At 44.4% G+C, this 24,792-nt stretch overlaps 1 protein-coding gene across 1 annotated transcript; it reads right to left on the reverse strand.

Moving 5' to 3' along the window:
* Positions 1–4,889: 4,889 nt before the first annotated feature.
* On the reverse strand, positions 4,890–23,869 carry lin7a (lin-7 homolog A (C. elegans); the record flags this gene model as incomplete). Its single annotated transcript, XM_084447925.1, has 5 exons — positions 4,890–5,105; positions 6,124–6,333; positions 9,235–9,306; positions 15,148–15,266; positions 23,833–23,869. The coding sequence occupies 5 exons, from the start codon at positions 23,867–23,869 to the stop codon at positions 4,890–4,892; spliced, it is 654 nt and encodes a 217-aa protein (XP_084304051.1).
* Between the last annotated feature and the right edge of the window lie 923 nt (positions 23,870–24,792).

Below are 24,792 nucleotides of genomic sequence, written 5' to 3' on the forward strand. Positions count from 1 at the left end.
AATAGACCTATATCGACATTTACCATAGTGGACTAGCATTCTCATAATATATATGTACAATATTTATTAATCCCCAGAGAAACACCTACATGATCTGATGAGTATATAGTCAAGGAGACAGGTTTCACCTGACATGCAGTTACCTAACTTAACGCCCATATCAGCTCCACTTTTATTCAAACTCTTCTTCTTCAAAACACAAGATCTTAGCAACAGGAGCTGGGCTAAATTAATCTGATTTAGCGATAAGGGATGATTAATCAGTATTAAAATACTTCATACCTACTCATCAGCAATACATAACTTACATTTCCATTTTTGCTACTCAGCTGATTAAATATGCAAAATTTAGAATGGAGGTGATTAGCTATGCTCAATTAGAATACAGGTGATGAACTATGCAGAAGATTTTAATCTAAATTAGAGCAGAGGTGATTAACTATGCAGAAGAAACTTGAGCTCCTGTTGATTTATGAAATGTACAGTATGATAGCAAAATATTCCATTAGTCAGCAGAGTATTGCTTACAGCCCTAAGGGATCTGCTTAGTGTTGGAGAAAAATAAGATGCCGTATATCATTGCATATATACACACAAAACAAATTACCTACAGAGATGTCCTGTCAGTAGAGTTTTGGCTTCAGCTGACCACTCCCCAGTAGGCCTACAGGGAACACTGCATTACTTTCACTGTCTGCTTCCTGTATTGGTCTGACCCAAGCAATTGGTTTTATATGATGATGGTTTCCTCCCAGAAAAGCACTAGGGGGGGGGGGGGGGGGGTTCAAAAGCCTCCAGTCACCAGCAGCTTCAGCGCTGCCCTACCTGTCAGGGGAGGGCTGTGTCTCGAAACAACCGCCCCCTCATATGGGGCTCTAATTGCTCGGAGAGAGTGTTCCGCATACTGACCTGTACTGTTGCCCACTACTCTGACAACGACAGGGTCAGGAGCCGCCTGTACCTTCGGGACATTAAAGGATTTAATTAAGGAGTATTTCAGGCCACGTTGCTTACTGTATGTGCTCTAATATATGAATTAGTGAATGGTTTTCAGCATGGTTTGGTCCCAGAGGAGATGGCGCCCCCTTGCCCCTGTAAGCACCGAGCTCTGCTAACAGAACCACAGAATGGGAACCACTCAGAGAAAAGCAGGGCCATGAGATCCTCATTGTACACACGCACATATATTTATTTGTACAAATATAGTATGTATAACAATTGCATATCACCGGGATTTTCTGTTGTTGTTGTCTGCACAAGTACAGATTCATGTCCAGTCTCAAAAATGCAAGTCGTCAATAAGAAAGAGAAAACCAGCCAGTTAAGATAGAAAAATGGGTCTGCTGAACTGCTCAAAGGTGGAGGGACCAAGTACTTAACTGTTCTGCCTGGTTTAGACTGTCAGGATCACACATTCAACACAGTATGGATGCCAATGACCTCGTACTACAATACCCACCGACAAAGGGACTAGATAGAAAATACATCAGTTTGCTTACTGGGGAAACCATGTAAGTGTACAGAACTACCAATACATGACTACTGTTGATCTGTGATGATCATAAACAGTTTTTCTATAGTTTTCAATGAATCCACAGTGCAAATGATCATACTTAAACATGGTTCCATGTCATTATACTAACGATACAAAGGTTGAGAGAAATAGTTGAAAACAGAGGTCCCTTATAGATAGTTAAAACATTCCACACAGTCTCTTTACAATGATTGTCAACATGTTCATGTGGATAGCGAATGTAGGAGAATGATTAATCTATAACCATGCTAATGAGTTGTATACCAACAGTAATACTATGACTCGTTTTAAATAATCACCTATTATGCTCAACAAAGTACACATATCTCAATGGAACATTAAACTTCGATGTAAAACTCTGATATGATCAACTTTAAAATAGACTGATTTATAAATAAACAAAATTTGTACCATACAGTATATGAATCACTCTCTGATCATAGATATATAAATGTTTTGTCATTATATACAGTAAAAGACAAGGGAATGCTTAAAGTATATGTATAATATAATAATATAATATGTTGATTTAACTAAAATCAATCTATATAAATTATATACTGTATTCTCTGTATAGAACTCTGATAAGAAGAGATGACTCCATATCATTACAATTCAAATTTTGTTATTGCACAATAATTGTACATGCCAAATCTAAATCAGCAATATATTTGATTGGCACTGATGTACTCAGTGACCTTTTAATGGCAGAAGCTGCCTTATGACACACAGTGCATAAGATCCAGTTTACTTTAGCAATACAATTGTTAGTGTTTGCATCTACCCCATTTTGTATGGCTCTAAATAATCTGTACTTTTACATGAAATGTTAAACCAAAATGAAGTGTGTTATTGCTAAATCTAGTTTTCCATACAAAATATTTTCTTGCTACAATATATAAGGTAAAAAAGAGTTGGTTATCCAAACCAGGAGAAAAAGCGATGATCGTTCAACATGGACACAAGCACCTTAGCAGAATGAATATAAATAGCACTGTACAAAGACATGACAACATGAACATCAGTAAACAAGTCAAATCAATTAGGAATCGATGAAAACAAATAAACAAAAACAATATCACAGAGGATGTGAGGAAACTTTGAAAAGGGTCTCTTACATCTTCAACCCTATAGAGGACAACTTAAACACACAAATGAACAAAGTATTTTCAGTGCCACCTAGTTTCCCTCCCAAGTCATCGTGCAACGTTTCAAAAGCACCAATGTTTACATTTGAGGACAAACACACACTTCTCTCAGTTTTTGCTTGGTAACTGTTGGTAGTATTCTGACAAGTAGAGAGAGAGAGAGAGAGAGAGAAAGAGAGAGAGAGCGAGAGAGAGCAAGAGAGGGAGAGAGAAAAAGAGGAGAGTCTTTTCTCTTGTATAGAATGGTTCCTTTGGAATCCTTTGCACAAAGAGATGGTCTGTGATATTCATTCTCCGGTCTCCATCATTTCTTCTTCTTCTGGAACAACCTGACAGATTAATGGAAGACAAGCTGAGAGCAATGGCCTGGAACAGTCAGACTGATACTTAATTTAAGTGGAAGGGGAAACAGCACTTTAACTCCTTTTTAAGTTGTGTCAGAAAGGAGTTTTTAGCTTTGAATATAAAGAGCAGTCCCTGTCTGATTGTCTGAGTATACAGTAAATAAACTTATAATGTACCACACACTCATCAATCATTTCACAACACAAGTATGTTCTAAATCCCTGTAAATGAATTGTCCCTGAGTGTCTGCTCATGAGATTATAGCAGAGCATGGGGTGCCTGACTTCTCTGTGTGTGTGTGTGTGTGTGTGTGTGTGTGTGTGTGTGTGTGTGTGTGTGTGGGTGTGTGTGTGTGTGTGTGTGTGTATGTATGTGTGTGTGAGTGTGTGTGTATGTATGTGTGTGTGTGTGTGTGTGTGTGTGTGTGTGTGTGAGTGTGTGTGCGTATGTGCGTGTGTGTGTGCGTCTGTGTATTCATTAGAGTTTCCAGGCAGTGTGTCAGGGGACGACCATGACACACAGATTCCACATTATCCCCTGGTACACGTTGATGTGCAGCCCCCTTGTCTGTCTGTCTGTCTGTCTGTCTGTCTGTCTGTCTGTCTGTCTGTCTGTCTGTCTGTCTGTCTGTCTGTCTGTCTGTCTTCTGTCTCTGTCAGTCTGTATGTCCATGCGTTTCACATAGTCATAGAACTCTTGGCCAGCGTGCCCCACTGCTGTGGTCAGCGTGTTGGCCCTAATACAAGCTGACCCCCTCTCAGTCCCCCCAAATACCTCCACCAGCACCACCGCACCACGCGCAAGAGAGCCATGCAAGGGGGTTTTGTTATCAAACAGGTACTAGCCTAGGTGGTGTTACCTTGGAGATCTGAACCCCCCCTTCAGGTGTCAAGAGCATGCTTGAAGATTCATGGGCAGAACCACTAATTATATGTGGAAGCATCGCAGAACATAGAGTTTCTGCTACCTGGTCAGCACTGAATTCGTCATCTAGAACTAGACAAATGAATCCAGAATAAAATTGTTTTTTATGAATGTACTGTATTTTATTTGAGTCGGTTTACACATCATGACTTTGAACATAGGCTACAATTCTATTGGACAATGAACCTCAGAGAAATATAAAATGATTGCAGATCTAGTAACAATACATTGAAAGAATGAGTGATGAAGATTTTGTTCCTCAACACAATGAACAGGAAGGCTTATTGGTTTAAGCTTGAATAATTCAACAGCCACACAGCTGACATACTGAAATAACATTGTAGAATAATTCTATTGTTACGTGGATAGTATTCCAACTGCTCAGTGTACAGACTATTCCCTGAAGGCTTGGTGTTCTCATCCCAGGAAAAGTATATCTACTGCAAGCAAGAGCTTAATAAAAAATTGAAACGCTTGATGTAATCCATGGTAACATATACTCAAAAGGCCAGCCATCTTATCCTTCCTGAAGCATCGCTATCAGGCCAAAGACTCTTATGTTTGCAAAAGCCTATTTCTGTTCTATCAGCTTAGTTTAGGCCCCTCCCAAAAACCAGAGGACAACTGAAAATAATCTGGATATCGGAGGAGAACAGAGAATAATCTGGATATCGGAGGAGAACAGAGAATAGTTCAGCTGTGAAGAACACGGAATGGATTTCTCCGTCTGCTCAGGCTCTCTCCAATGGCCACTTTTGGCAGCTTTTGTAAACACCACCCTAATCCTACGGAGCAAAAATGCACTTACTGCACCGCGCTGACTGTTATCCTCATCCACCTGGTCCATCCGGTCCATCATCCCCTTCTCCGAGTCCCCCCCAGCCCCCCCCCCCCCCCCCCCGGGCCTCCCCCGCCCTTAAAGCAATGAAAAGCCTCACCTACGACATATGGTTCTGCTGGGTTGCCAGGTTCTGCTGCTGCTGCTGCTGCATGAGGAGCTGCTGCTGCTGCCGGCGGCGGGCGGTGCGGAGCTTCTCAAAGCGGGCCTCCATCTCCTCCAGCACCTTGGGGGTGTAGCGCACCACCAGCTTCACGCTGTCCTGGGCCGCCTTCAGCAGCTCCACGGCCTTCTCATGGTGCTCCCCCTCCACACTCTGGGAGGGGGTGAGAGAGAGGGTAGGATGAGGAGGAGAAGAGGAAGGGAGAGAGAGGGAGAAGAGAGGGGCGGGGGGAGAGAGAGGGAGAGAGTGATATAAAGAGGACGGGTGGGAGAGTCCGATGGAGGCAGAGAAAAGAAGAGAGAGAGGGGGAGGAAGGACGAGAGAGAGAGAGAGAGAGAGAGAGAGAGAGAGAGAGAGAGAGAGAGAGAGAGAGAGAGGAGGCCAAGGAGACAGGGGGTAGGGAGAGATATAGATGGAGGGAGGAGAAAGAAAAAGAGAGAGGCAAAAGACAGAGAAAGCACACCAGCTTAGCCTTAATTTAAGTCGCCTTGAAAGTGACAGATTGAGGAGCTGATCTTTTAAGTCTAACTTTTCAGCTGGTCTCATACTTTTAAGAAAGCTGAAGAAAGAAAAGAAATTTAGTTACAGTTAGCGTTTAGATCTGGCTTCCATTTTGCTTATGGTAACAAGCTATCCACTTAGTTTATACCTGGAAGCCTAATGTATTTCTGCTTAGTTCAGCAAGCCTTATGTTTTGGTACTGTATGAGATCTTTCCTCTTGAAACTCACAGTAATGGTAAACATTCCGAAGGACATCAGTGAATGCACATTAGTGACGTTTAGTTTGAAGTGAAGTGAAATTTGTGAAGTTAACATTTGTTTAGTGTCGGTCGTAGAAGAATGTTTACAATGTTTTGCAGTCAGAGCACATCCTGACACTAGCGTAGTAAATTGGTATTTATTTTATGGCGTTCTTTAGAGGATTGTGTAATTATACTTGGCAAAGAGTGACTCTGAAAGGATAAACCCTTTGGGCACTTTTACAAAAACTAAGTGGCATGTTAAGAGAGAAAGTTGAACACATTATGAAAAGTAAATGATAGTCTAATTTAACAGGCCAGACTTATCATTCATTGCACCTGAGAAATGACAAATAAAACCATCGCGTTGCTGCTACATAACCGGTTAGACGATTAGGCATGGTCAGATCTAATCTGGGTCTGGACCTACCACACCGTTGACGGACAGGAGCTGGTCGCCCCTCTTCAGCCCGCCGTGCCTCTCGGCCACGCCCCCCGGGATGATGCGGGAGATGTAGATCGGGGAGTTCTGCTCCTTCCCGCCCATCACGTTGAAGCCCAGCCCCTCGTCAGTCTTGGGCAGCTCCACCACTCTGGGGTGGGAGTGGCCTTCGCTGGCGGCGAACGCTGCGACCGTGGCCTGCCAGGGGACAGGAGGGGTGTGGAGAGGTTGATATAAGGGTGAGCATCCAACATATTCAAGTAGTAATAGTATTTCGACCCGGGTCTGACGATACTGAGGTTGTAGGGAAAGGGGGGGGGGGGGATATGTTTTACACTTTGAATAAAGCTGACGATAATGCATTGAGAATGATAGGCCTACAGACGTATAACCATATATTTACATTTACAGGTGTGTTACTGTCTTGTACTGTGTCTTCTGACTTTTACATCATAAGAGGGTTAACCATAGCACTATGTTAAAGATAGTACTTGAAAGGGACGTATATCATTCACACAAAATATGATTAGGATGGTCTGTACATCTGTTACTGATCAAGTTCTCCCCACAAAAATCCAAACAGACATAAGGTTATTCGTCTATAGGCTGTTGCTCCTGTGAGAAGTTTTCTGGCTCTCTAAGCACAAGGATTAGCACCTCTCTGCTACAGCTGGACATGAAGGAAGATAACTTTCACCCTCTGACTGAAACTCTCTCTCTCTCTCTCTCTCTCTCTCTCTCTCTCTCCCTCTCTCTCTCTCTCAGATCTCTAAGATCCATGGGCTGGGGAGCTCCTCTCCTTGCCATCCTTGAAACAAAGCAGACCGGAGCTTGTCAGCCGAGCCTGGAGGAGGGGGAGACGGAGGCTCGCTGCCCGCTGATCCACACCACAGGTGCTGCTCTGTTGAGTCCACCTCTTTTGAAGCTGCCGGGCGGTACGGAGACACAGGGGAAAAAAGAATCTCCCTCTCACGGCTTGGCAGATATGAATCCCCCCCCACCACCACCAAGCAGGAGCAACTCTCACCCTATCACTCTCTCTCTCTCACTCACTCTCACTCTCTCACTCTCTCTCTCTCTCTCTCTCATGCCATGGCCTCTCAGGACCAACAGCGCATCGACCTTCACAAGTTTACCTCAGTTCCTCTGAGTGGGGAAATAAGGAGCCATATGGCTGGCTGGCTTCTATAAACACTCCTGAAAAGACTCCAGGGTGACGCGGCAGGCAGACGAAAGCTCACTGGCAACGGTCCAAGTAAAGTCACAGTGGAGTAGCTTATGTAAAGCGACTTCTACATCTGCCGTCATTTAATCGCCAACCAGGACCATGCTTTCCTCGAGCGCAGGAGGACCTCAGGAGAAACCCGCTCTTATCAGCGATGTAAACAAAGCGTATTCCAACCACTCCATCTGGAACAGTATAGTCATAAAGGATTCATCTATGATTAACTATCTTATTCAGAGTACTGTCCCTCAGGTCAGCAGTGTACTTGAGATGAACTTGGAGATAAGGCAGGTGATAAAACATGATTGTCGACCGAGCACCTTTAAACATTCTCCAGAGAGCACCACTTTCAAAAGTTTCATTTAGACGCCATTGATTGAAATCACCCCCCACAGGCGAGCGATTTCATGGCTCCATGTAAATGCCGCCACGTCAGTGCTTACGTATAATGACCGAACAGACAAAGTTTCTGACAAGGACAAAATCTGAGAAGGATAATAGGTCTACTAATGGTGGTGACTGTCACTGCTACTTGTGTTCTGCTCTTGAAGTTAATGAGAGATTTTCCATCGTCTGGAAAGGTTAACTTGACCTTTCTTGAGGCTTGCCAATAACATATGCAAAAGCCTACTCTATAAACAATGATTTAGTTTATTTGCATCTCCACATGTTCTCACTCAAAGCGTACAGATAGGTCTTGCATAATGTTGAACTAGGCTATTATGATTTTTTATTAATATAATTATGTATTCACCCCTTTGATCTGCTGGGTCAGAAAGGTTGCATCCAATCAGCATCCCATTTAGTGGTGTCCAGATCGTAGGCGGATGCTTTCCGTTTACAGGTTTGGTAAATACTCCTTTTTCTCTCACTCAGAAAATACATTATTATATGGCCCTTAGGATGTTGTTCAAGGATGTGTCTCCTTGATAAAGGCAGGAGAGTATATTCACCCAGTACTATCAACAAGTAGCACACCGCCACTGGAATACTAAAAACTATCATGTCCCCATGTCACCTACCACCTCCCCCATCCCCTTTCTCTTATACAAACACACACAGCTGGGTAGTCCTCTCATACAAACACACACAGCTGGGTAGTCCTCTCATACAAACACACACAGCTGGGTAGTCCACTGTCAATGCATCCTGTCTCCTCCACAAAATACCCCCTCAGATGAAACTGGAATGAGAGGCTTAGGGAAGCAATACTCAAGTGTTCGCAAACATCGTCTGCTAATGAGTAAACCCTGTATGTAAACCCAAGCTCACGTTGAAGCTTTCAAACCTTTCAGGTACTCGGATATTCACGCACACACAGACATACACCAGTGTTTGCCATGTCTCTCCTATGATGTTATTAGCCTCTCTTACTCTGAAAATGTAATTTAATGTTATTTATTGCTTTATAAATGTTCTTAGCCGGTAGACAAACATACTCCAGGAGCTTGCTCGATCGCCTTGTTGAGAGGGGTCAGGGAAGAATTCTTTACAGCTCACTTATCTGGCCCCCGGGTGATACTGTTTTTTTGCTTCCCTCTGGAATATGTAGGGGTAGGATGTCTGCCCACCTCCCTTGTTCTCTGTAAAGCGCATTGTGTTGCCTCTGGGTATGAAATGCGCTATACAAATAAAGCTTTGATTGATTGATTGATATTCATGGTCTTTATGTATATCAAAGCATCAGATTATGTGGGGTGCAGAAAGGGAAATACTGGGTGTGAAGGGAAAGTCCATAGAAGATCATACTGTACACTAAGATGCTCAGATTTGCGTACAGTACAGTTTGTACACTGACCACCTACATTATATGCAATAATTATAAGTTGCTTTGGATAAAAGTGTCTGCTAAATGACTGTAATGCATGATTTACCTTAGCTGTGGCCCTTGCTTGGTAATCCGGGCAGCCATTCACTGTGATCGTTTCATGCATGTACTGGTACACCTGCAAGACAAAAGATACAGGGAGGTATAAACCTTGACTTCTACTCCAGACGTCATGAAGAAACGTCTAACCAAAAACATTGACACAGCATCTGGTCTCAAACATTGCACCAACCATGTATGAGTGTGTGTAAGCACACACACTCATACCACACTATGGTGTGACAGTCTTGCCCTTGAGAATACCACCGGTGAGGGCAACACACACACACACTCACACACACACACACACACACACACACACACACACACACACACAAACACACACACACACACACACACACACACACACACACCGACGAACTGCCTGGGCGTCATTATTACGAGATGGCACAATCCATCCATCCATGAATGTGTGAGTGATGAATTTAGTTACAGTTGGTGAGGTTGATTTTAATCCGTTTAAAACATGGACTGTACCCTGTAGAGACTGTGCAGTGTGCTGGGGCTTGTGGGTGATTGAGTCCGTTCCCTGTGGGGGGCTAGCGGTGTAGCTTGTGGGTGCTTGTGTCCGGGAAATGCATGAATTGCAATAAAGGTCACATTATTTTAGTGAGTTATTTCCACTGTAATATATGCACAAACGTCCATCAATTCATGTGCAAATTGGATTTACAAACCACGGCTGCTGAATTATTCAGAATGCAATCGAAATTAAATCTTAATGACTTTCAGATCTTCACAGACCTATCTTTTGTTGTTGTGTCTCGGTGCCGTGGAAGGAAAAACAATTTTTTGTCAGTTGCTGTGCTATCTTTAGCCTGGATACTTTTAGGTAATGGGAAAATGGTTCTTCGGCTCTCACCTCAGTATACGTTTCTTGAAGCAAAGCTACTGGATCTATAGCTCAGTGGTCATACAGAATGTGCTTTGGCAAGGCCTTGTCTCTGAGACAAAGTGTTTTATCTGTTGTTGCTGGAATAATACACATCAATCACGGTTACATATTTTGTATTGGTATACACCAGTATGGACTGACAATATACTGTACATTATATACTGTGTATGTATATAAATGGGTATATAAATCTCACAGATGAACATTTCATGTGAACAACAAAACAGTAACCCCAAGCTCCCTAACTGAGTCCTTTATTTGCTTGTGTCGTTGTGAATTACAGCAACAAAATCAATCAACTGCCCTTGGGGACACCGCTCTGCACAAAGAGCACACTAGACTGAACATAGACTGGAACTGGAACATTTAACTATCCAAATATAACTATCAATCGACCCAATTGGACAGCAATGCCTCGTAGAGGAACTGGAGTCTACAGTAGTGACAAATGCCTTTCCTATGTCATCGGAACCAACACTGCCACAGCACAGAAACACACCATTGGCCTCAGTCTCTCAGTGTTGTGGCTGCTCTAAAGATGTACATTTTGCTCCAGAGAGCAAGACAGAGAGAGAGAAAGAGAGAGACGGAGAGGCAGAGAGAGGGTAGAGAGAGAGAGATGAAGAGAGAGAGAGAGATGAAGAAGACGGCGAGACAGGAGGGGTGGAGAGAGAGAGGGTAGAGAGAGAGAGAGAGATGAAGAGAGAGAGAGAGATGAAGAAGACGGCGAGACAGGAGGGGTGGAGAGAGAGAGAGAGAGAGAGAGAGAGAGAGAGAGAGAGAGCCTAGAGGGGGCAGGCAGAGTGGTAACAGTACAGGAGAAGGGAGAAGACAAACAGCAACAGGAGTGGCAGCAGGGGACAGAAGAGAAGAAACGCCCTGGAGATAGAGGGTCTTCAACATCCCTCCCTCTCTCTCTCCACCCCTCCTGTCTCGCTGTCTTCTTCACTTCACTGGTCTTTCGCCACAGAGAGGAGGGCGCACATTGACCTAGATCCATTTCCTGTCTCTGGACCTCTCTGTGTGGTGGCTATGAGAATGATGGTCGAGCGAGCTGCCTGTCCTTGATTCTGTACCTCCACTCAGTCAGAAAGACCAGGGGGGGGAGGAGAGAGAGAGAGAGAGAGAGAGAAGAGGGAGAGACAGAGAATGTGTGAATGGGCAAAAGGTGTGAAGAATATAAGAGGTACAGAGAGGCAGGGGTAGAGACAGGGAGAGAGAGGGAGAGCGAGAAAGAGAGAGAGAGAGAGAGAGAGAGAGAGAAGGCAAACATGAAGAGGAGAGGAGCGCATGGCGGACACATCTCCTGTCTTGGTCTGACAGTGTTCCTCGGGGTCGCCGAGCTGAGGCAGTGGAACGCTTTATAACGCCTTTTCACAGACCTCCCTCTCTCATCAGCGAGAAATTAAAAGATAATATTCTATTATTAAATGAAGTTCTTCTCATCCTCATGCATGGCTCACAGTAAATGAGCTCAGACAAAAGCCTGACTCTGTCAGACAGATCCTCTCCTTTTTTACACGTTCAAAATGAAGTATTTACCTGTACAGGAATGGAAATTACGAGCCTTCGTTTTTGATAAAAGGTAGTAAGGTAGAAATTTGCATTTTTGTAATCCCAGTGCATTGACTCCCATTAATATGCACAGCGTTAGGTTAACCATGCCGCTGTGAACTCGCTCTCTCTCTGTCTCGCCGTGGTTTCCAGTTGGTTTAGCTCTCCTACACTCTCGCCTGTCTTTCTCTTTCCGCTCCCAAGGCTGACCGACTCTGACGACTCATTCAGCTTGATGGAGGGCGACTTCCCCCTGAGCACAGAGACACACCCCCACCCCCCCGTAAGACATGTTTCTGAAGAGCATAGCTCTTCTAACTCCACGTCGGGTTCCTGCCTGTCTTTCTCGCTGCTTAGCAGGACGGTCTTCTCCTATCAGGGTTTCCCCCCCACCCCATATCACCAGGCACCCTCCCATCCCAGAGCCCATGTTTCATGTTTGGTGATTAGCCCTGTTGACAGTGTGGATAATCGTTTTCAGCCCAGTGGCCACCCTACTGTACAGGGGTGATGAAAGGCGGCCATGTTGGATTCTATGTCCACCCATCAGGCTGTGAAATTGGTTCTTTCAGCAGATATGAGTGGGGAGTAGGAGGAGGGGGGAGCCATGAAATAGCTAATGGAATATCTGACATCGGGGCCCAGCTACAGTTCAGCGTAGGTCATCTCCATTTAATGGGAAGGAATACAGGTGAACCCAATACTGTTTTCTCTGGGGGAAGGTGACTCTTCTCTGGATGATGTTAAGTGTAAGGAGGTCAGACAGGTTAGACAGGGCGGAGTCTGATGTTAATATGATTCAATTATAAAGGCAAATTGATGTGGTTCAGAGAAATCCAATCATGGAGGCGCTGTCTGCGTGTCAGCTGAGTAGTCTACCAAAGGCTGCAGGGAAAGTACAGTACTGCTGTGACGGTGGGTGTGGTGGCTGTCACAATCCCATTGGCTGCTGGGAGGAGAGGAAGGGAAATGTAAGGAGAAAAAGACCTTGGCTGCATTCCGATCGCATACTTCCATGCTATATAGTATGCCAAAACATGATGTAGTATGTCCCGATACATAGCATGCAGTATGGCAAAAGTACCAGGATGTCCTACTACATCCGGTCGTATGCAAGCCAGCAGACCTTTCTGGCTATTCTGGCACCTGGCTATTATAAGTGCTCTCATAGTTTATTATCGTGGATGTTATAGCAGTAGCTAGCCACAGGTTCGCATTGAGATGTGGTCATATTAAAACCTAAAGTAGCCTTGATTTTTGTGACAAGTTGCTCGTCTTGTGATGTCCCGGTCTTTGCCGAGTGGTAGAAACTATAAACACTCGTTTTGTCAGAAGAAGAGTGCAGATCGAACTAAATGCGAAGGGGAGTGGGATTCTGCCAAGGAGTCGGAATTCGGGTCATAAGAAGAAAAATAATGGGCTGTCTATTCTTCAAGGAGAACTTGAGGTTACGGATGTGTTAACATGTTAAGAACACTGTCATCCTATTTGTCACCATCAAGGTACGCCATAGGCATGGTCGCAGGAGAAGTCAGACTAGGCAGGAAAATACAAAAAATTCTGACATTATAGACTTTTCGTCGGGGTGTCGCAGGGTGTACCAGATGCCAAATCGCTGATCTTCAATTATGTCACTCCAAGGCTTTTTGTTGTTCCCGACGATCAAAATGGACAAACTTTGTCTGCTACAAAAAACCTAACCTTTACATGTCTATCTGTAATTACTATGCTCTGCTACGCTCCCCCACGCAGCGACTCATCTCATCTTCTGTCTCAGAAAGGCTGTTTCTGAACTCATCTGATAATTGGAAGATACAGCTGTTCATGCTACAGTACATTGCGCCACAGTATGTTGCACAGCACGTGTACTGACGGCGCCCCTGTAATAACAGTGATAATCCAGGCCGACGCCACAACCACTAGTTTTCAAACCAGCCCTCTGGCAGTCAGAACCCTAGGAGAGGCCATTTTGCACCACGGTGATATTTCAGCTCACACAGCCCCCTGAAATTGGAGCGTGGATGTCAAAACCATAGCCACTCCAACCAGTCAACCAACCCCGGCTCTTCTCCCCCGGTTTCCCTGGTGACTGCTAGTAGCTGATAGTAGTTGAAGTGTTTTTTTGCTCTCTCTCTCTCTCTTTCTCTCACTCTCTTTTTGCTCTCAGCTGGCCAGCTGTTATTGAAACCCTTCTCGGACAGGGTCAGTGCGCCAGTGTCCCAGTCAACCGGGACTGGCACAGAGATAAAGCTATCCCCACCAGGCTGTGCCAGTCTCAACCGCCTCGGCCTCGCTCACAGGCCAGGTCGCTGGCATTCCACTGAGTCACTGCCAGTCTGAGCAGTTTACTTTGCTTCCCCTATACCATAGCTATGGATACCTCACAGTCTCCTACAGCCTCTTACCATACTGTTATGATCATCAGTCAGTGCCATTAATTAATTAATTAATTAATTAATTAATTCATTCATTCATTCATTCATTCATTCATTCATTCATTCATTCATTCCGGCATAGAGGAAGACATCACTGTCATATACAGTATTGGATACTTTGTCCTAACTCTCCAATATTTTCACTCTGCATCCACACTTTCGTTTATTATAAAATAAAATAATAATTCATTTTATTTACAAAGCACTTTTCATTGTGAGACTAATCTCAAAAAACTATATACAAAATACATAAAATACAAATAAATGTAAACACATTTTAATATAAAGTAGCCTACTATATACAGAATGTGCAAAGTTAATGAAGACAATTGCAATCATCAGAACTAATCTCCCCGACCACCCAATGGCACTGACTAGGGTGTCCAATTTAAAAGAGTTCTGGTGTTTGCTCCGTCTGTCTGTCTGTCTGTCTGTCTGTCTGTCTGTCTGTCTGTCTGCCGGCCTGCCCATCCATCCATCCATCCATCCATCCATCCATCCATCCATCCATCCATCCATCCATCCATCCATCCATCCATCCATCCATCCAATCCATCCATCCATCCATCCATCCATCCATCCATCCATCCATCCATCCCATCCATCCATCCATCCATCCATCCATCCATCCATCCATCCATCCATCCATCCACTTCTGAGTTCTGGCAAGTGGTAGTACATTGGCTTTTCCTATGTTAAATGCAATTATTGTAAGTCAGTTTGGATAAAAGCATCAGCTAAATGACTGTAATGTAATGTAATCCATCCATCCATCCTTCCATCTCTGTTCATGCTGTGTCTCCTCTTCATGTGAGAGATCTGAGCTTTTGACTTGAGGAGAGTGTGACCCCATTTAGAGGTCATTAACATTCGATAAGCACCGGGAATTCTACTGTCCTCTGAGAGACTCATCAGTATTCCGCGACCCGTGGCCCATTTCCCTCTCCGGCGTAGTCACATGACCTGGTAGGGCAGGAGGGGTCATGATTGGACCCGCGGTGTCCAGGTGACTCACCTCTCTAATGGCCGTGCAGAACTCGCTCTGCAGCACCTTCTTCAGAGACTGGAGCTTATGACCCGGGACGTCCCCGGTCTCCTGCAGCTTCTCCAGCAGCTCGATGGCCCTGGCCACGTCTGAACCGGAGACAGAGGGAGGGAGAGAGAGAGAGAGAGAGAGAGAGAGAGAGAGAGAGAGGGGAAGAAAGGAAAAAATATGACCCACCCATTGAATTACATTAACAGAAGAGCTCTGAGAAAGACTATGAAGCGAATCGATAGGGCGGAGAATGGAAATAGCTTGGACAAGGCCAGGGGGGTGGTGAGAGAGAGAGAGAGAGAGAGAGAGAGAGAGAGAGAGAGAGGCATGAGCCAGCTCAGCGTGCAAGAGTGAGGGGGTGGAGGAGCACGATGGCAGGAATCCTGATCCTGCTCAAGGGCGGCAGACGGTTCCTGGCACTATGAGGGCACCGGCGGGCATTACAGTAGATAGGCTACCTTTCAAAGCAAACCCATTACGCCATGAGTTAAAGGCGGCGACACCGGCGTCTAGCTCGTTCCCCGTCCCTAAGTGCCTAGCCCCTGAATGAGGGCAGGGAGCAGGGCCGATTCATTTCATATAAAGACATCCCGCTGCATTACTGTATTAAAGACACCTCAGTTTTCTGGCTTTGTTTGTTTATATACTGAACCAAAGAAAGCGGGCATAATGTGTGATTTTATATATGCCGGCAATCCGGAAATCGAGAGGCGTGACCCAAACACACAACGTTCGCTAGTTGTCAAATGAAACCAACAGGGGATATCTGCAGATACACCCTACTCAATGAAACAAGCTGTAGGGGCCCTAGTTGCAGGCTTGGCTGCATTTAGCCTATGACTGAGTCCGCTAAACCCAAAATTGTCTTAGTACTTACTTAACTTGGTTTATAAGTAGACTAATTCCTAGTTGTTTGAATGACACCAATCTGTTCAGAAGTGGGCTAAATGCAGAATTAACTGAATAGTAGCATCCTGCCTACTTCCTCTCGCAAAGGACTCGCAAAGCCAGTAGAGTAGAACACCCTTGTTTACGTTTTGAGAAAAGAGCACGTCGCTCGTTTCTCCCAAATCTCTTCTCACTGAAAAATCATCAAAGTGTCACACCCCCGCACTGTTCCCATTTATACACAGACATATTCGGCAATATTACTACAGTAGCCTACCTCCGCTGCCAGCATGCAAGGAGCAACAAACTATCCCCCCACTCCGTGACAATGCATTTTTATACAGAACGTCTTGTGGTGATAAAGGCGCGAGGTTCCCGCCATGACAGCGCCGTCAAAAAAGGGCTCCTGAGAGACGGGCGGCGGGGAGGAGGGAATGTGGGGCTCAATCATCACCCATCAGCTGCTGGCTTAGAAACACCAAATGAAAGCAATTGGGTTGATAGTGTGCATATGTCGGCCTCTTATTCTGTCTGTCAAGGCTGTTGAAATGGTGTAATGGCACAGTTTGCACTCAGCTACTGCAGTGGTTGAATAAATCAGACTTGGCTTGCTACCAGTAATCGGTTCACTAAGATCCTCCTTTAATATTTTAGTCATTGGGGGAAATCAAATGATAGCCTACCAGAAAACCAGGGGCTAGGTGTAAACACTACCCCTCTCATCCCCTCCATGGTGAGCTCATCCCCTCCATGGTGAACTCATCCCCTCCATGGTGAGCTCATCCCTTCCATGGTGAGCTGTGGCAGATGGGTAGCACCTGCAGCCACAGGCTCATCCCACCCAGGTGCAACACAGAACGGTTCAGGCGCTCCTTTGTGCCGGCAGCCATCAGACTCTATAACAGTGTCTGAGTGTTGTGGATGTGTGCATGTACAGTTTTTACAGTATGTATGTATGTATGTATGTATGTATGTATGTATGTATGTATGTATGTATGTATATATGTATGTATGTATGTATGTATGTATGTATGTATGTATGTATGTATATATGTATGTATGTACTGTATGTGTATTATTATATCTACTGTATACAGATTGTATGTATATATATATCCTATGTGTTATGCATGTGGTATGTATATAAGTATTGTGCTCTATTATGTTTATTCCCTACTCTCTGCTCTGTCCAAACCCCCCACCCCCACCCAGGGATTATTCAAGTTCATTGTATCTTATACATGACCACCTGCAACACTATTTCTCCAGTTTGAGTCAGCGCTGCTTTGTGTAGTGCTACAACACCAAGAGGACTGTGGCACACTGGACATGTGTTTATAAACATCCCACCCCCACCCCCACCTCCAAGAATGCTGGGAAAGTCAACGCAGTGGGCCGGCCAGGCAGAGAGCCTGACTGGTCTCCTGATCATGGAGCTAGGAGACAGGCTGGCTAGCTGACTGGAGCTAGAGAGAGCAAGGCTATTTCTTAAACAGGAGGAGTTTGGTGGTCATGTTGGATGATGAGAAAGAAACATACAAGGTCACACAGACTGATATTTGTGCAAGACACATTCTACTGGCATGTCATGTTTGGCAAGGGATGTGTGTTGTCAGGGAGATGCTCTTAGCACATTCATCATCCCTGCTCAACCTGTAATGACGACCCCAGTGTTGTGAGTATCTGATAGTATCAGACATGATGTTCTCTAAACCAGAGTCTGGGTGTAGTATGTCCAGTTAAGCAGGAGGACGGCTGTTCCTTCTCAGGGTGGTTGCCAGGTTTGCCATTACAACCCTGCATGGGAGGGAGATGAGGTGCATGCTGTGCAGGTTTTTGTCACAGCCTTGATTTTGTGTTGAGTTAATCCAAATAACCACAAAATCCTAGACTGCTGATTAGTTGAATCAAATGTGTGTGTGTGTGTGTGTGTGTGTGTGTGTGTGTGTGTGTGTGTGTGTGTGTGTGTGTGTGTATGTGTGTGTGTGTGTGTGTGTGTGTGTGTGTGTGTGTGTGTGCGCGTGTGCTCTTGCTAGAACAACGGCATACACCCCTGGTGAGCCCCAGCTTCCTGGTACTGAGAAACCCAGATATAACCTGAGAGTGTTCAGAACATTGAGGGCTTCTGTATAAGTAGATTCCTCACTACATTACATTTTCCATTAAACCCTTGTGAGATTTTTATTTTATTTTTTTAATCACGCTCGATCAATTCTTCAAACCCTTCTCATAAAGTCCACACAGGCCACTGAGACAAGGTGAATAAGGTCTTTTGTCTTTCCCATATTGAGAAGAACAAAGTTAGCTCATCGCTAATGAGCAGCCGGTAATATGCGCTGCATGGTATTGTTCCAAACAGCCAGGACACCTGCCTGCCAGACAGAGTTTTATAGAGCTTTTACTCCTCATTAAACGAGGGTCAAGATCTGTCCCCTCTTCTATTTTGTTTTCGCTTGCTCATTAATACCAATTTCTTCCTTTCACATCAGGAGATTTGATTAGGCCAGGAATGTCCAGGCTCACTTCAAAGATTAGCATGTACAGTTTCTGCTTTTTTTGTTACATTTTTCATTCCCTGTTTTTGGTGCTTTCAAGTTGCACTCCCCTGACACAAAGCAAGTCTTTTAACATGAGTTTGGTAAACAAATCTTTTTTGAACAACAATCTTCTGAATTAACCACAGGTAGTGATGATAAAGTTTACAGGAAACCAACACAAGCATTTTGACTGTCTACTGTATTACTGGACATTATTTAAGCAATAGTTTAGACCCGTTTAATTCTGAAAGATAAACAAAACACAAATGGTGCTGGCCTAATCATACCCTAATCTCCCCCCCCCCAGGAAGTCTATTTGTCCAAGTAAACACACAAACAATGAATACTGTATAAGGCTTGCTATGAAAGACAGAAAAACAATGATCTATGATAACCTTTGGCTCAGTAAACAAAACAATAAAAGGGAAGCCTTCACAGCAACACTAAGAATACCCTCATCGCCCACATGTTGTGGCCTGTTGGGCGGCACAGATCTATGAGTAACTACTGTACTGAAGGTAAACACATAGGACATGTGATCCCTCCTGCGCTAGCTACCACCCACCCATCAGTAAGAAACAGATCAGCAGCATCTTCGGTGCTCCACCTTCTTATTCCATCTTGACTGTGAGCATTTGTGAGCGTGCTCGATGAGGGTCCAGCACTAGGCCGACTCACCATAGAATTCCCAATCACTGGGCTCGTTGGACACTTCTAGAACTTGGTAGAGAGAGTTGCCTCCAGATGCGGTGGCACTATGTCCACAGAGATTTAATATTAGACTCCCCACCCGGCCCATAGCCAACTCTGGAGGAGATTCAAGGGTTTCAGATGCGCCCAACATCTGTGAAAGTACCCCCCCCACCACTACCACCACCACCACCAACACACATACATATGCACACATACACGCACACAAGACACACACGCACCACTAAAATACGCAGAAAGATCATTACTGTATGATCCACTTTCACCCTGACAGCTATTTAGCACATCTTTATCTAACTCTGTGAAAGGGTTATTGAAAACTGTGTGATGTATCCTCCAAAAACCTACATTACAATACATTCATCACAGACCAGTGTCAATGTCAACAAAATGAATGACAGGAAATGTGAATGTATTTCAGTTGTTTCTCATATATCAAACTTTTATCTTTGGCAGACAGAACAAAATGATATATCAGACAGCAGTTGCAACACATGAATGATGAACTAGCTGCTTGGTTCACATCTTGCAATCTTCCAATGCCAAATTGTACAACGTCCAAAATGTTCACCACTTGGAGAATAAGAAGCTTTTCAATTGTGCATCAGACTGAAGAAATCTCAGCTTTGGCTCTGGTCTCTGCTCCACTTTGATGGCAGGTTGCGATGATACGGCCATCACTCTGTATGTGTCACACACAAACTCAAGAGCCACGACATCACAGCCTCCCAGTGCTTCTGTTGTGGGGGAGTGTGTCTCTGTGATGCATTGCCAGGGACGAGGGCAGACTAGCTCTCTGAAGCGCTGCCTCTGGTTATGCAGCCTTTAACAAGTGCTTGTGATTAACAAAGGTCAGCGTCATCACTCACCGACTGGCGAGAGAGCGCGGAGGCAACGATGGCAATGACAGTGAAAGCAACGATGGTTTCAGTGCTTCGTTAAAAGTTTTTAACACATTAATTTTGGGCCGTGTGCACACTGGGCTGCAATCCAAATTCCCTGGATGATTAGGCTGTTGATGTAGAGGCCATGGTGGGATGTAATGCATTTCCGATATCTGCTGCAAGTAATTTATACAAAAAGGAAGTCGTGTAAATAAATACGTCCAACTGCCTAACTTGGCTCATTAAGTCGTGGGAATGGTCACAATTAAAAATGGAGAGTAGAATGCAATTTATTTTAAAAGGGAGTTCTTCGGTTCTCTCTAAGGCTGTACCTTCTAAGGCCTTGACAAGATAATGTTCTCTCACGTAGCAAACACTGCTCTGATTTGTTCTTTTTCTTTCTTTGTTTCTTTCCTAGTGTCCTCTCTGTAGTCTTAAGACATCCTATCAGGATTACATGCCACAATAGGTTGCCCTGGAGAGTGCTTCAGCTTGCCATCTGCCACTCCACAATTTCACCTTTAGCCTTTGTGCCCAACAGAACAACAGCTCGGGGTCCTGAGTGGAACATCACAGTGGGAGCTTGCCAGCCACCAGGCCAACTCCGCAATGGGAGCGTTTTAAGTGGACATGCCTCACTTTATCAATCCCACCACGCCGGCCGAATTAGCACTAATTGGCCCTACCGTGACTTTTCAGACTATAGAGGCCGCATAAATCACTCCCATAGGCTAATGGCTGCTGGAGGGGGATTTAAGGTAGACAGACGCCAATGACTTTACACTTTACGCTCTGCTTTTGTATTCCTGGTCTTGACTGATGACGTCCATCTCAGACAAATCAGTCTTTGAACTTTTTGTGTGTCTAATTTATGCGTACGCAGAGCTGTTCCATTCTAAATAGTGGGTTTATTGACGACATCGCTGGCTTAAAGCCTTGCCTGTAATCCATCAGCTGTATATTATCGCACAAAACATGATACTGTATAAAATCGTGGTTTGGCAATGTTCAGGAATGGGGGTGGTTTTGTAGTGATTAAAGATGCATTCTACAGTAGCATTGCAGCATAGCAGCATAGTGTCTCTACCTGGTTTGTATTATGCTTCATCCTGTTTCGTGCACTAGCTTCCCTATCACCAGAGAAGTCTGTTTGATTTCTGTACTAAACAGCCATGCAAGTAAGGTATCAAAAAGCATTGATTTCGAGGTTGTTCACCGAAATGTCTAGAAAGCCTCGATCTATAAAGCCAACTTTTAGACTGTGAGGATACCTGGGGGTCTCTCTGGGGCTCCTTACACCGCTCAATAAGAATGCTGACAAACATTGTGCTCACAGAGGGCCTCTAACTCAGAGAAAAACTCTCCCACAAAGGTCACAGCCTGAAGTGAGGCGATAACACTTCATCCGGCATGCAGGCTATGGCATTTTTGAAGTCCTGTCTTCTAAGTTTCTCAATAAGAATTATCTATATATAATTAGATGCCATGGTTTTAAGCCCCGCTCGTTCTCAATTTCTCTCTTCAATTACAGCAGGCGTGAACATATTGCTAGGCGTGCATCATAAGCTGTGTGGGCTTGTATTCTCTCTCCTAGAAAGAGCATTCAGTCTCATAAAACACAAGCTCATCTGACTCAAGCAGGGCAGTTGATTAGTCTAAGACGAATTCCAGTGACCCCAATGTGACCCCACAACACCAGCCTGTCACATCCTTGGGAACACACCAATAACACCCAGTGCACTCAGTGTGTGTGTGTGTGTGTGTGTGTGTGTGTGTGTGTGTGTTTGCGTGTGTTTTTCCTCCTGACACTTGTGCCCCACAAAAAACAAGCAATTGTTTCATGAGCTTTTACAGTGTTTTTTTTGCTTGTGGCAACACCCACTCTAAGTAGACTAGAGTCTGGTTATTGCTTTTCTGTATGTTAACTGTGACTTATATGCAACGATAATTGCTTCCATACTGTAGCAAGCCAGCAACTGCTAAACATATCTGTTGGATCTGTATGCATTTGCAACAACCTGAATATACTGTCATATTTGACTCACTGTCTCTGCAAATGTCTCATATCCAAATAATGGTTAAGTGAATGAATGCTGCCATTATTTGGCCGAGAAGAAAGACTTGGCCGCAGTCACGTGATAACCAGTTCATCAGTAGAGTCTTTATGACAGAAATCTATGCCTTATTACAGAATTCTTTGAGAGAGAAGTCGTGGGAGGACTCTGCGATTGCCTTGTTTATTTATTGTATGCTCACTCTGTCTTACCCCTACACTCCTCATTCATGATCAGATTAGTGGGGGCATATCTGCTTTAGAGGGCTTCCAGTATACTGAGATTATACATCAATACATAGCTCCTGGGCATTAAAGTAACTGTAATTAATTCCAATGGGAATGTTTATGTTATGCAACCTGCAGTGCTACACAGCTGAACTGAAGTGTTGTATGTATGCTGTCTACTGGACATATAGATAATATAGCCTATCACTTTCTCTATAGGTCACGCAATAGCTCATAGTAAAATGACTGAGTAATCATGTTCAGTATTGCAGTGGACTCAAAATAACGTAATTTGACTAATTGTAGACTGCAAAGATACCATGTTTCTAGAATGTCTACATTATATTGATCCAAGTTGACCAGTATAGAGTTAGGCTACCGCTGTTTTTGCAATCATTCAGCTTGTTTTCGTTTTACTTGGCATGGATTCCATAAGTATCTCCTTACTCTATTTTTAACACCACCCCTCTCGTCGCTGACACCTTCTCAACGCCAGATACGTTTTTACGCTCTGTATTCCTTGGTAGTGCACTATAGTCACACAGCCCGCCCATAGTTTATCGCATGTCCACGTTTAGGTCGTGGGGTTATCTGAAGGGAAGGGATTAAAACCAAACGTCAAAGCTATACCAAACGGATGGTGAATTAATGGTTGTAGATGCAAACCCTATGACTAAATATGGCACGCAGTGCGTTTATTGGTCACCATCTATTATAATTATACAGTCTAATATAATATATGCGCGCACATCACAGAAAAGGACGTCCAAATAGGATAATGTGGATTGAGTTCGAATTCAGTTTTTCTTCCTACAGGACAGGTGCTATAGGTAAGATGCAGGCTCGCAGTCCAGGTCATTTTACTAGCTTGTCAGAGAATATCGTCCAAGAGCTTCTTTCCACCTTCAGCCCACTACGCATCCAGAAGTTGTCTGTCTCCAGCTAACTGGAATTGTACCAACGCGTAATCTCATCCACAGACCAAGCAGCGTGTGATTTGTTTCTCCTGATGTTGTCCGGGATGTTACCTAATATATAATACACGCATTTCATATCCAGTGACGTTAGAACTCTATTAATTTAAAACGCGTTTTGTCCATAGATAGTGGAGAGGCGCAGTGGTAGCCTACTGTTACATTGTGCAGGATGGACGCACGCACCAACAGATGCTTTGGACATTTTATTCCAAATAAACCGCTATCCGACACTGGAGAGACACGCGGACGAATCGTGTAGAAATTTAAATCAAAGCCCGCCTTAAAACCTTATTTGCGATTCAACGTCAAATCAGGCGTCGTCGCTTAAATTCTAGGAAACATAAATAATCTATCAGAAAAGCAAATGTAATGGTTGTGCGTCTTACCTCGATCCAGAGTGAGCGGTTGGACCACTGTCGCCATGACTGCTGTTCCTGGAGATGGAGCGACTACAGTAGCTGCAGCATCAGAGACAACTCAAGCTCAGCGGGCGAGCAGAGAGCCCGTCGGTGGGAGTGGCTGCGTGGCAGGGAGAAGGGATTACCTCCCGCTCACCGCTCCACCCTAGACCTTATAGTCATCCTACTGACCCCGATGGTCCTGTCAAGATGAGGAACAGAGAGTTTATGATTGATACTAATATACTGTGTGTGTGTGTGTGTGTGTGTGTGTGTGTGTGTGCGCGCGTGCGTGCGTGTGCACGTGTTTGTGTGTGTGCGTGCGTTCGCATGTGTGTGCATGGATGAGAGAAAGAAAGAGAGAGAGAGAGAGAGAGAGGGTGTTTGTGTGTTTATTTATTAGTATTTTTTCAGACCTGTGTGTGTGTGTGTGTGTGTGTGTGTGTGTGTGTGTGTGTGTGTGTGTGTGTGTGTGTGTGTGTGCTGTGCATGGAGGTGGAAATGGAGATAAAGTAATAAGTCTTGTAGGCCCTGTACAAACCCGTTCTGTCCAAAAAGTCCCCATTAAATCTGAAAGTGTCCTAGTCAACTCCAGTGCCTGTTTGCTGTAGCGGTGTTCATGCAAGACAGAGCAGCATGATGAGGTTGAGTGATGAGGTTGAGTGATGGCACTGAACCACAGCCGATGAAGAGCTTAGACTAATCCCTGTTTATGGGGATCCATAAGACTCACGGACTCTCACTGTAGCTCGGTGGCTTCAGCCACTGCCTGGTTTAGCTTATCCTCAAATCTCACGCATGATAGTTCGTTTGGTAGTGGCTAAAGTGCAAAGTCACTTGTACAGTGGAAACTGACCACAGGGCCATGTGTAGTATAGGTTAGTATGCTATTGGTCTGTGATGAAATAGACTAGAGGTCAAAGCTTTAACACGACTTTACTCCAGGAT

The sequence above is a fragment of the Borostomias antarcticus genome, assembly GCF_949987555.1.
Source record: "Borostomias antarcticus genome assembly, chromosome: 13".
Taxonomy (NCBI): domain Eukaryota; kingdom Metazoa; phylum Chordata; class Actinopteri; order Stomiiformes; family Stomiidae; genus Borostomias; species Borostomias antarcticus.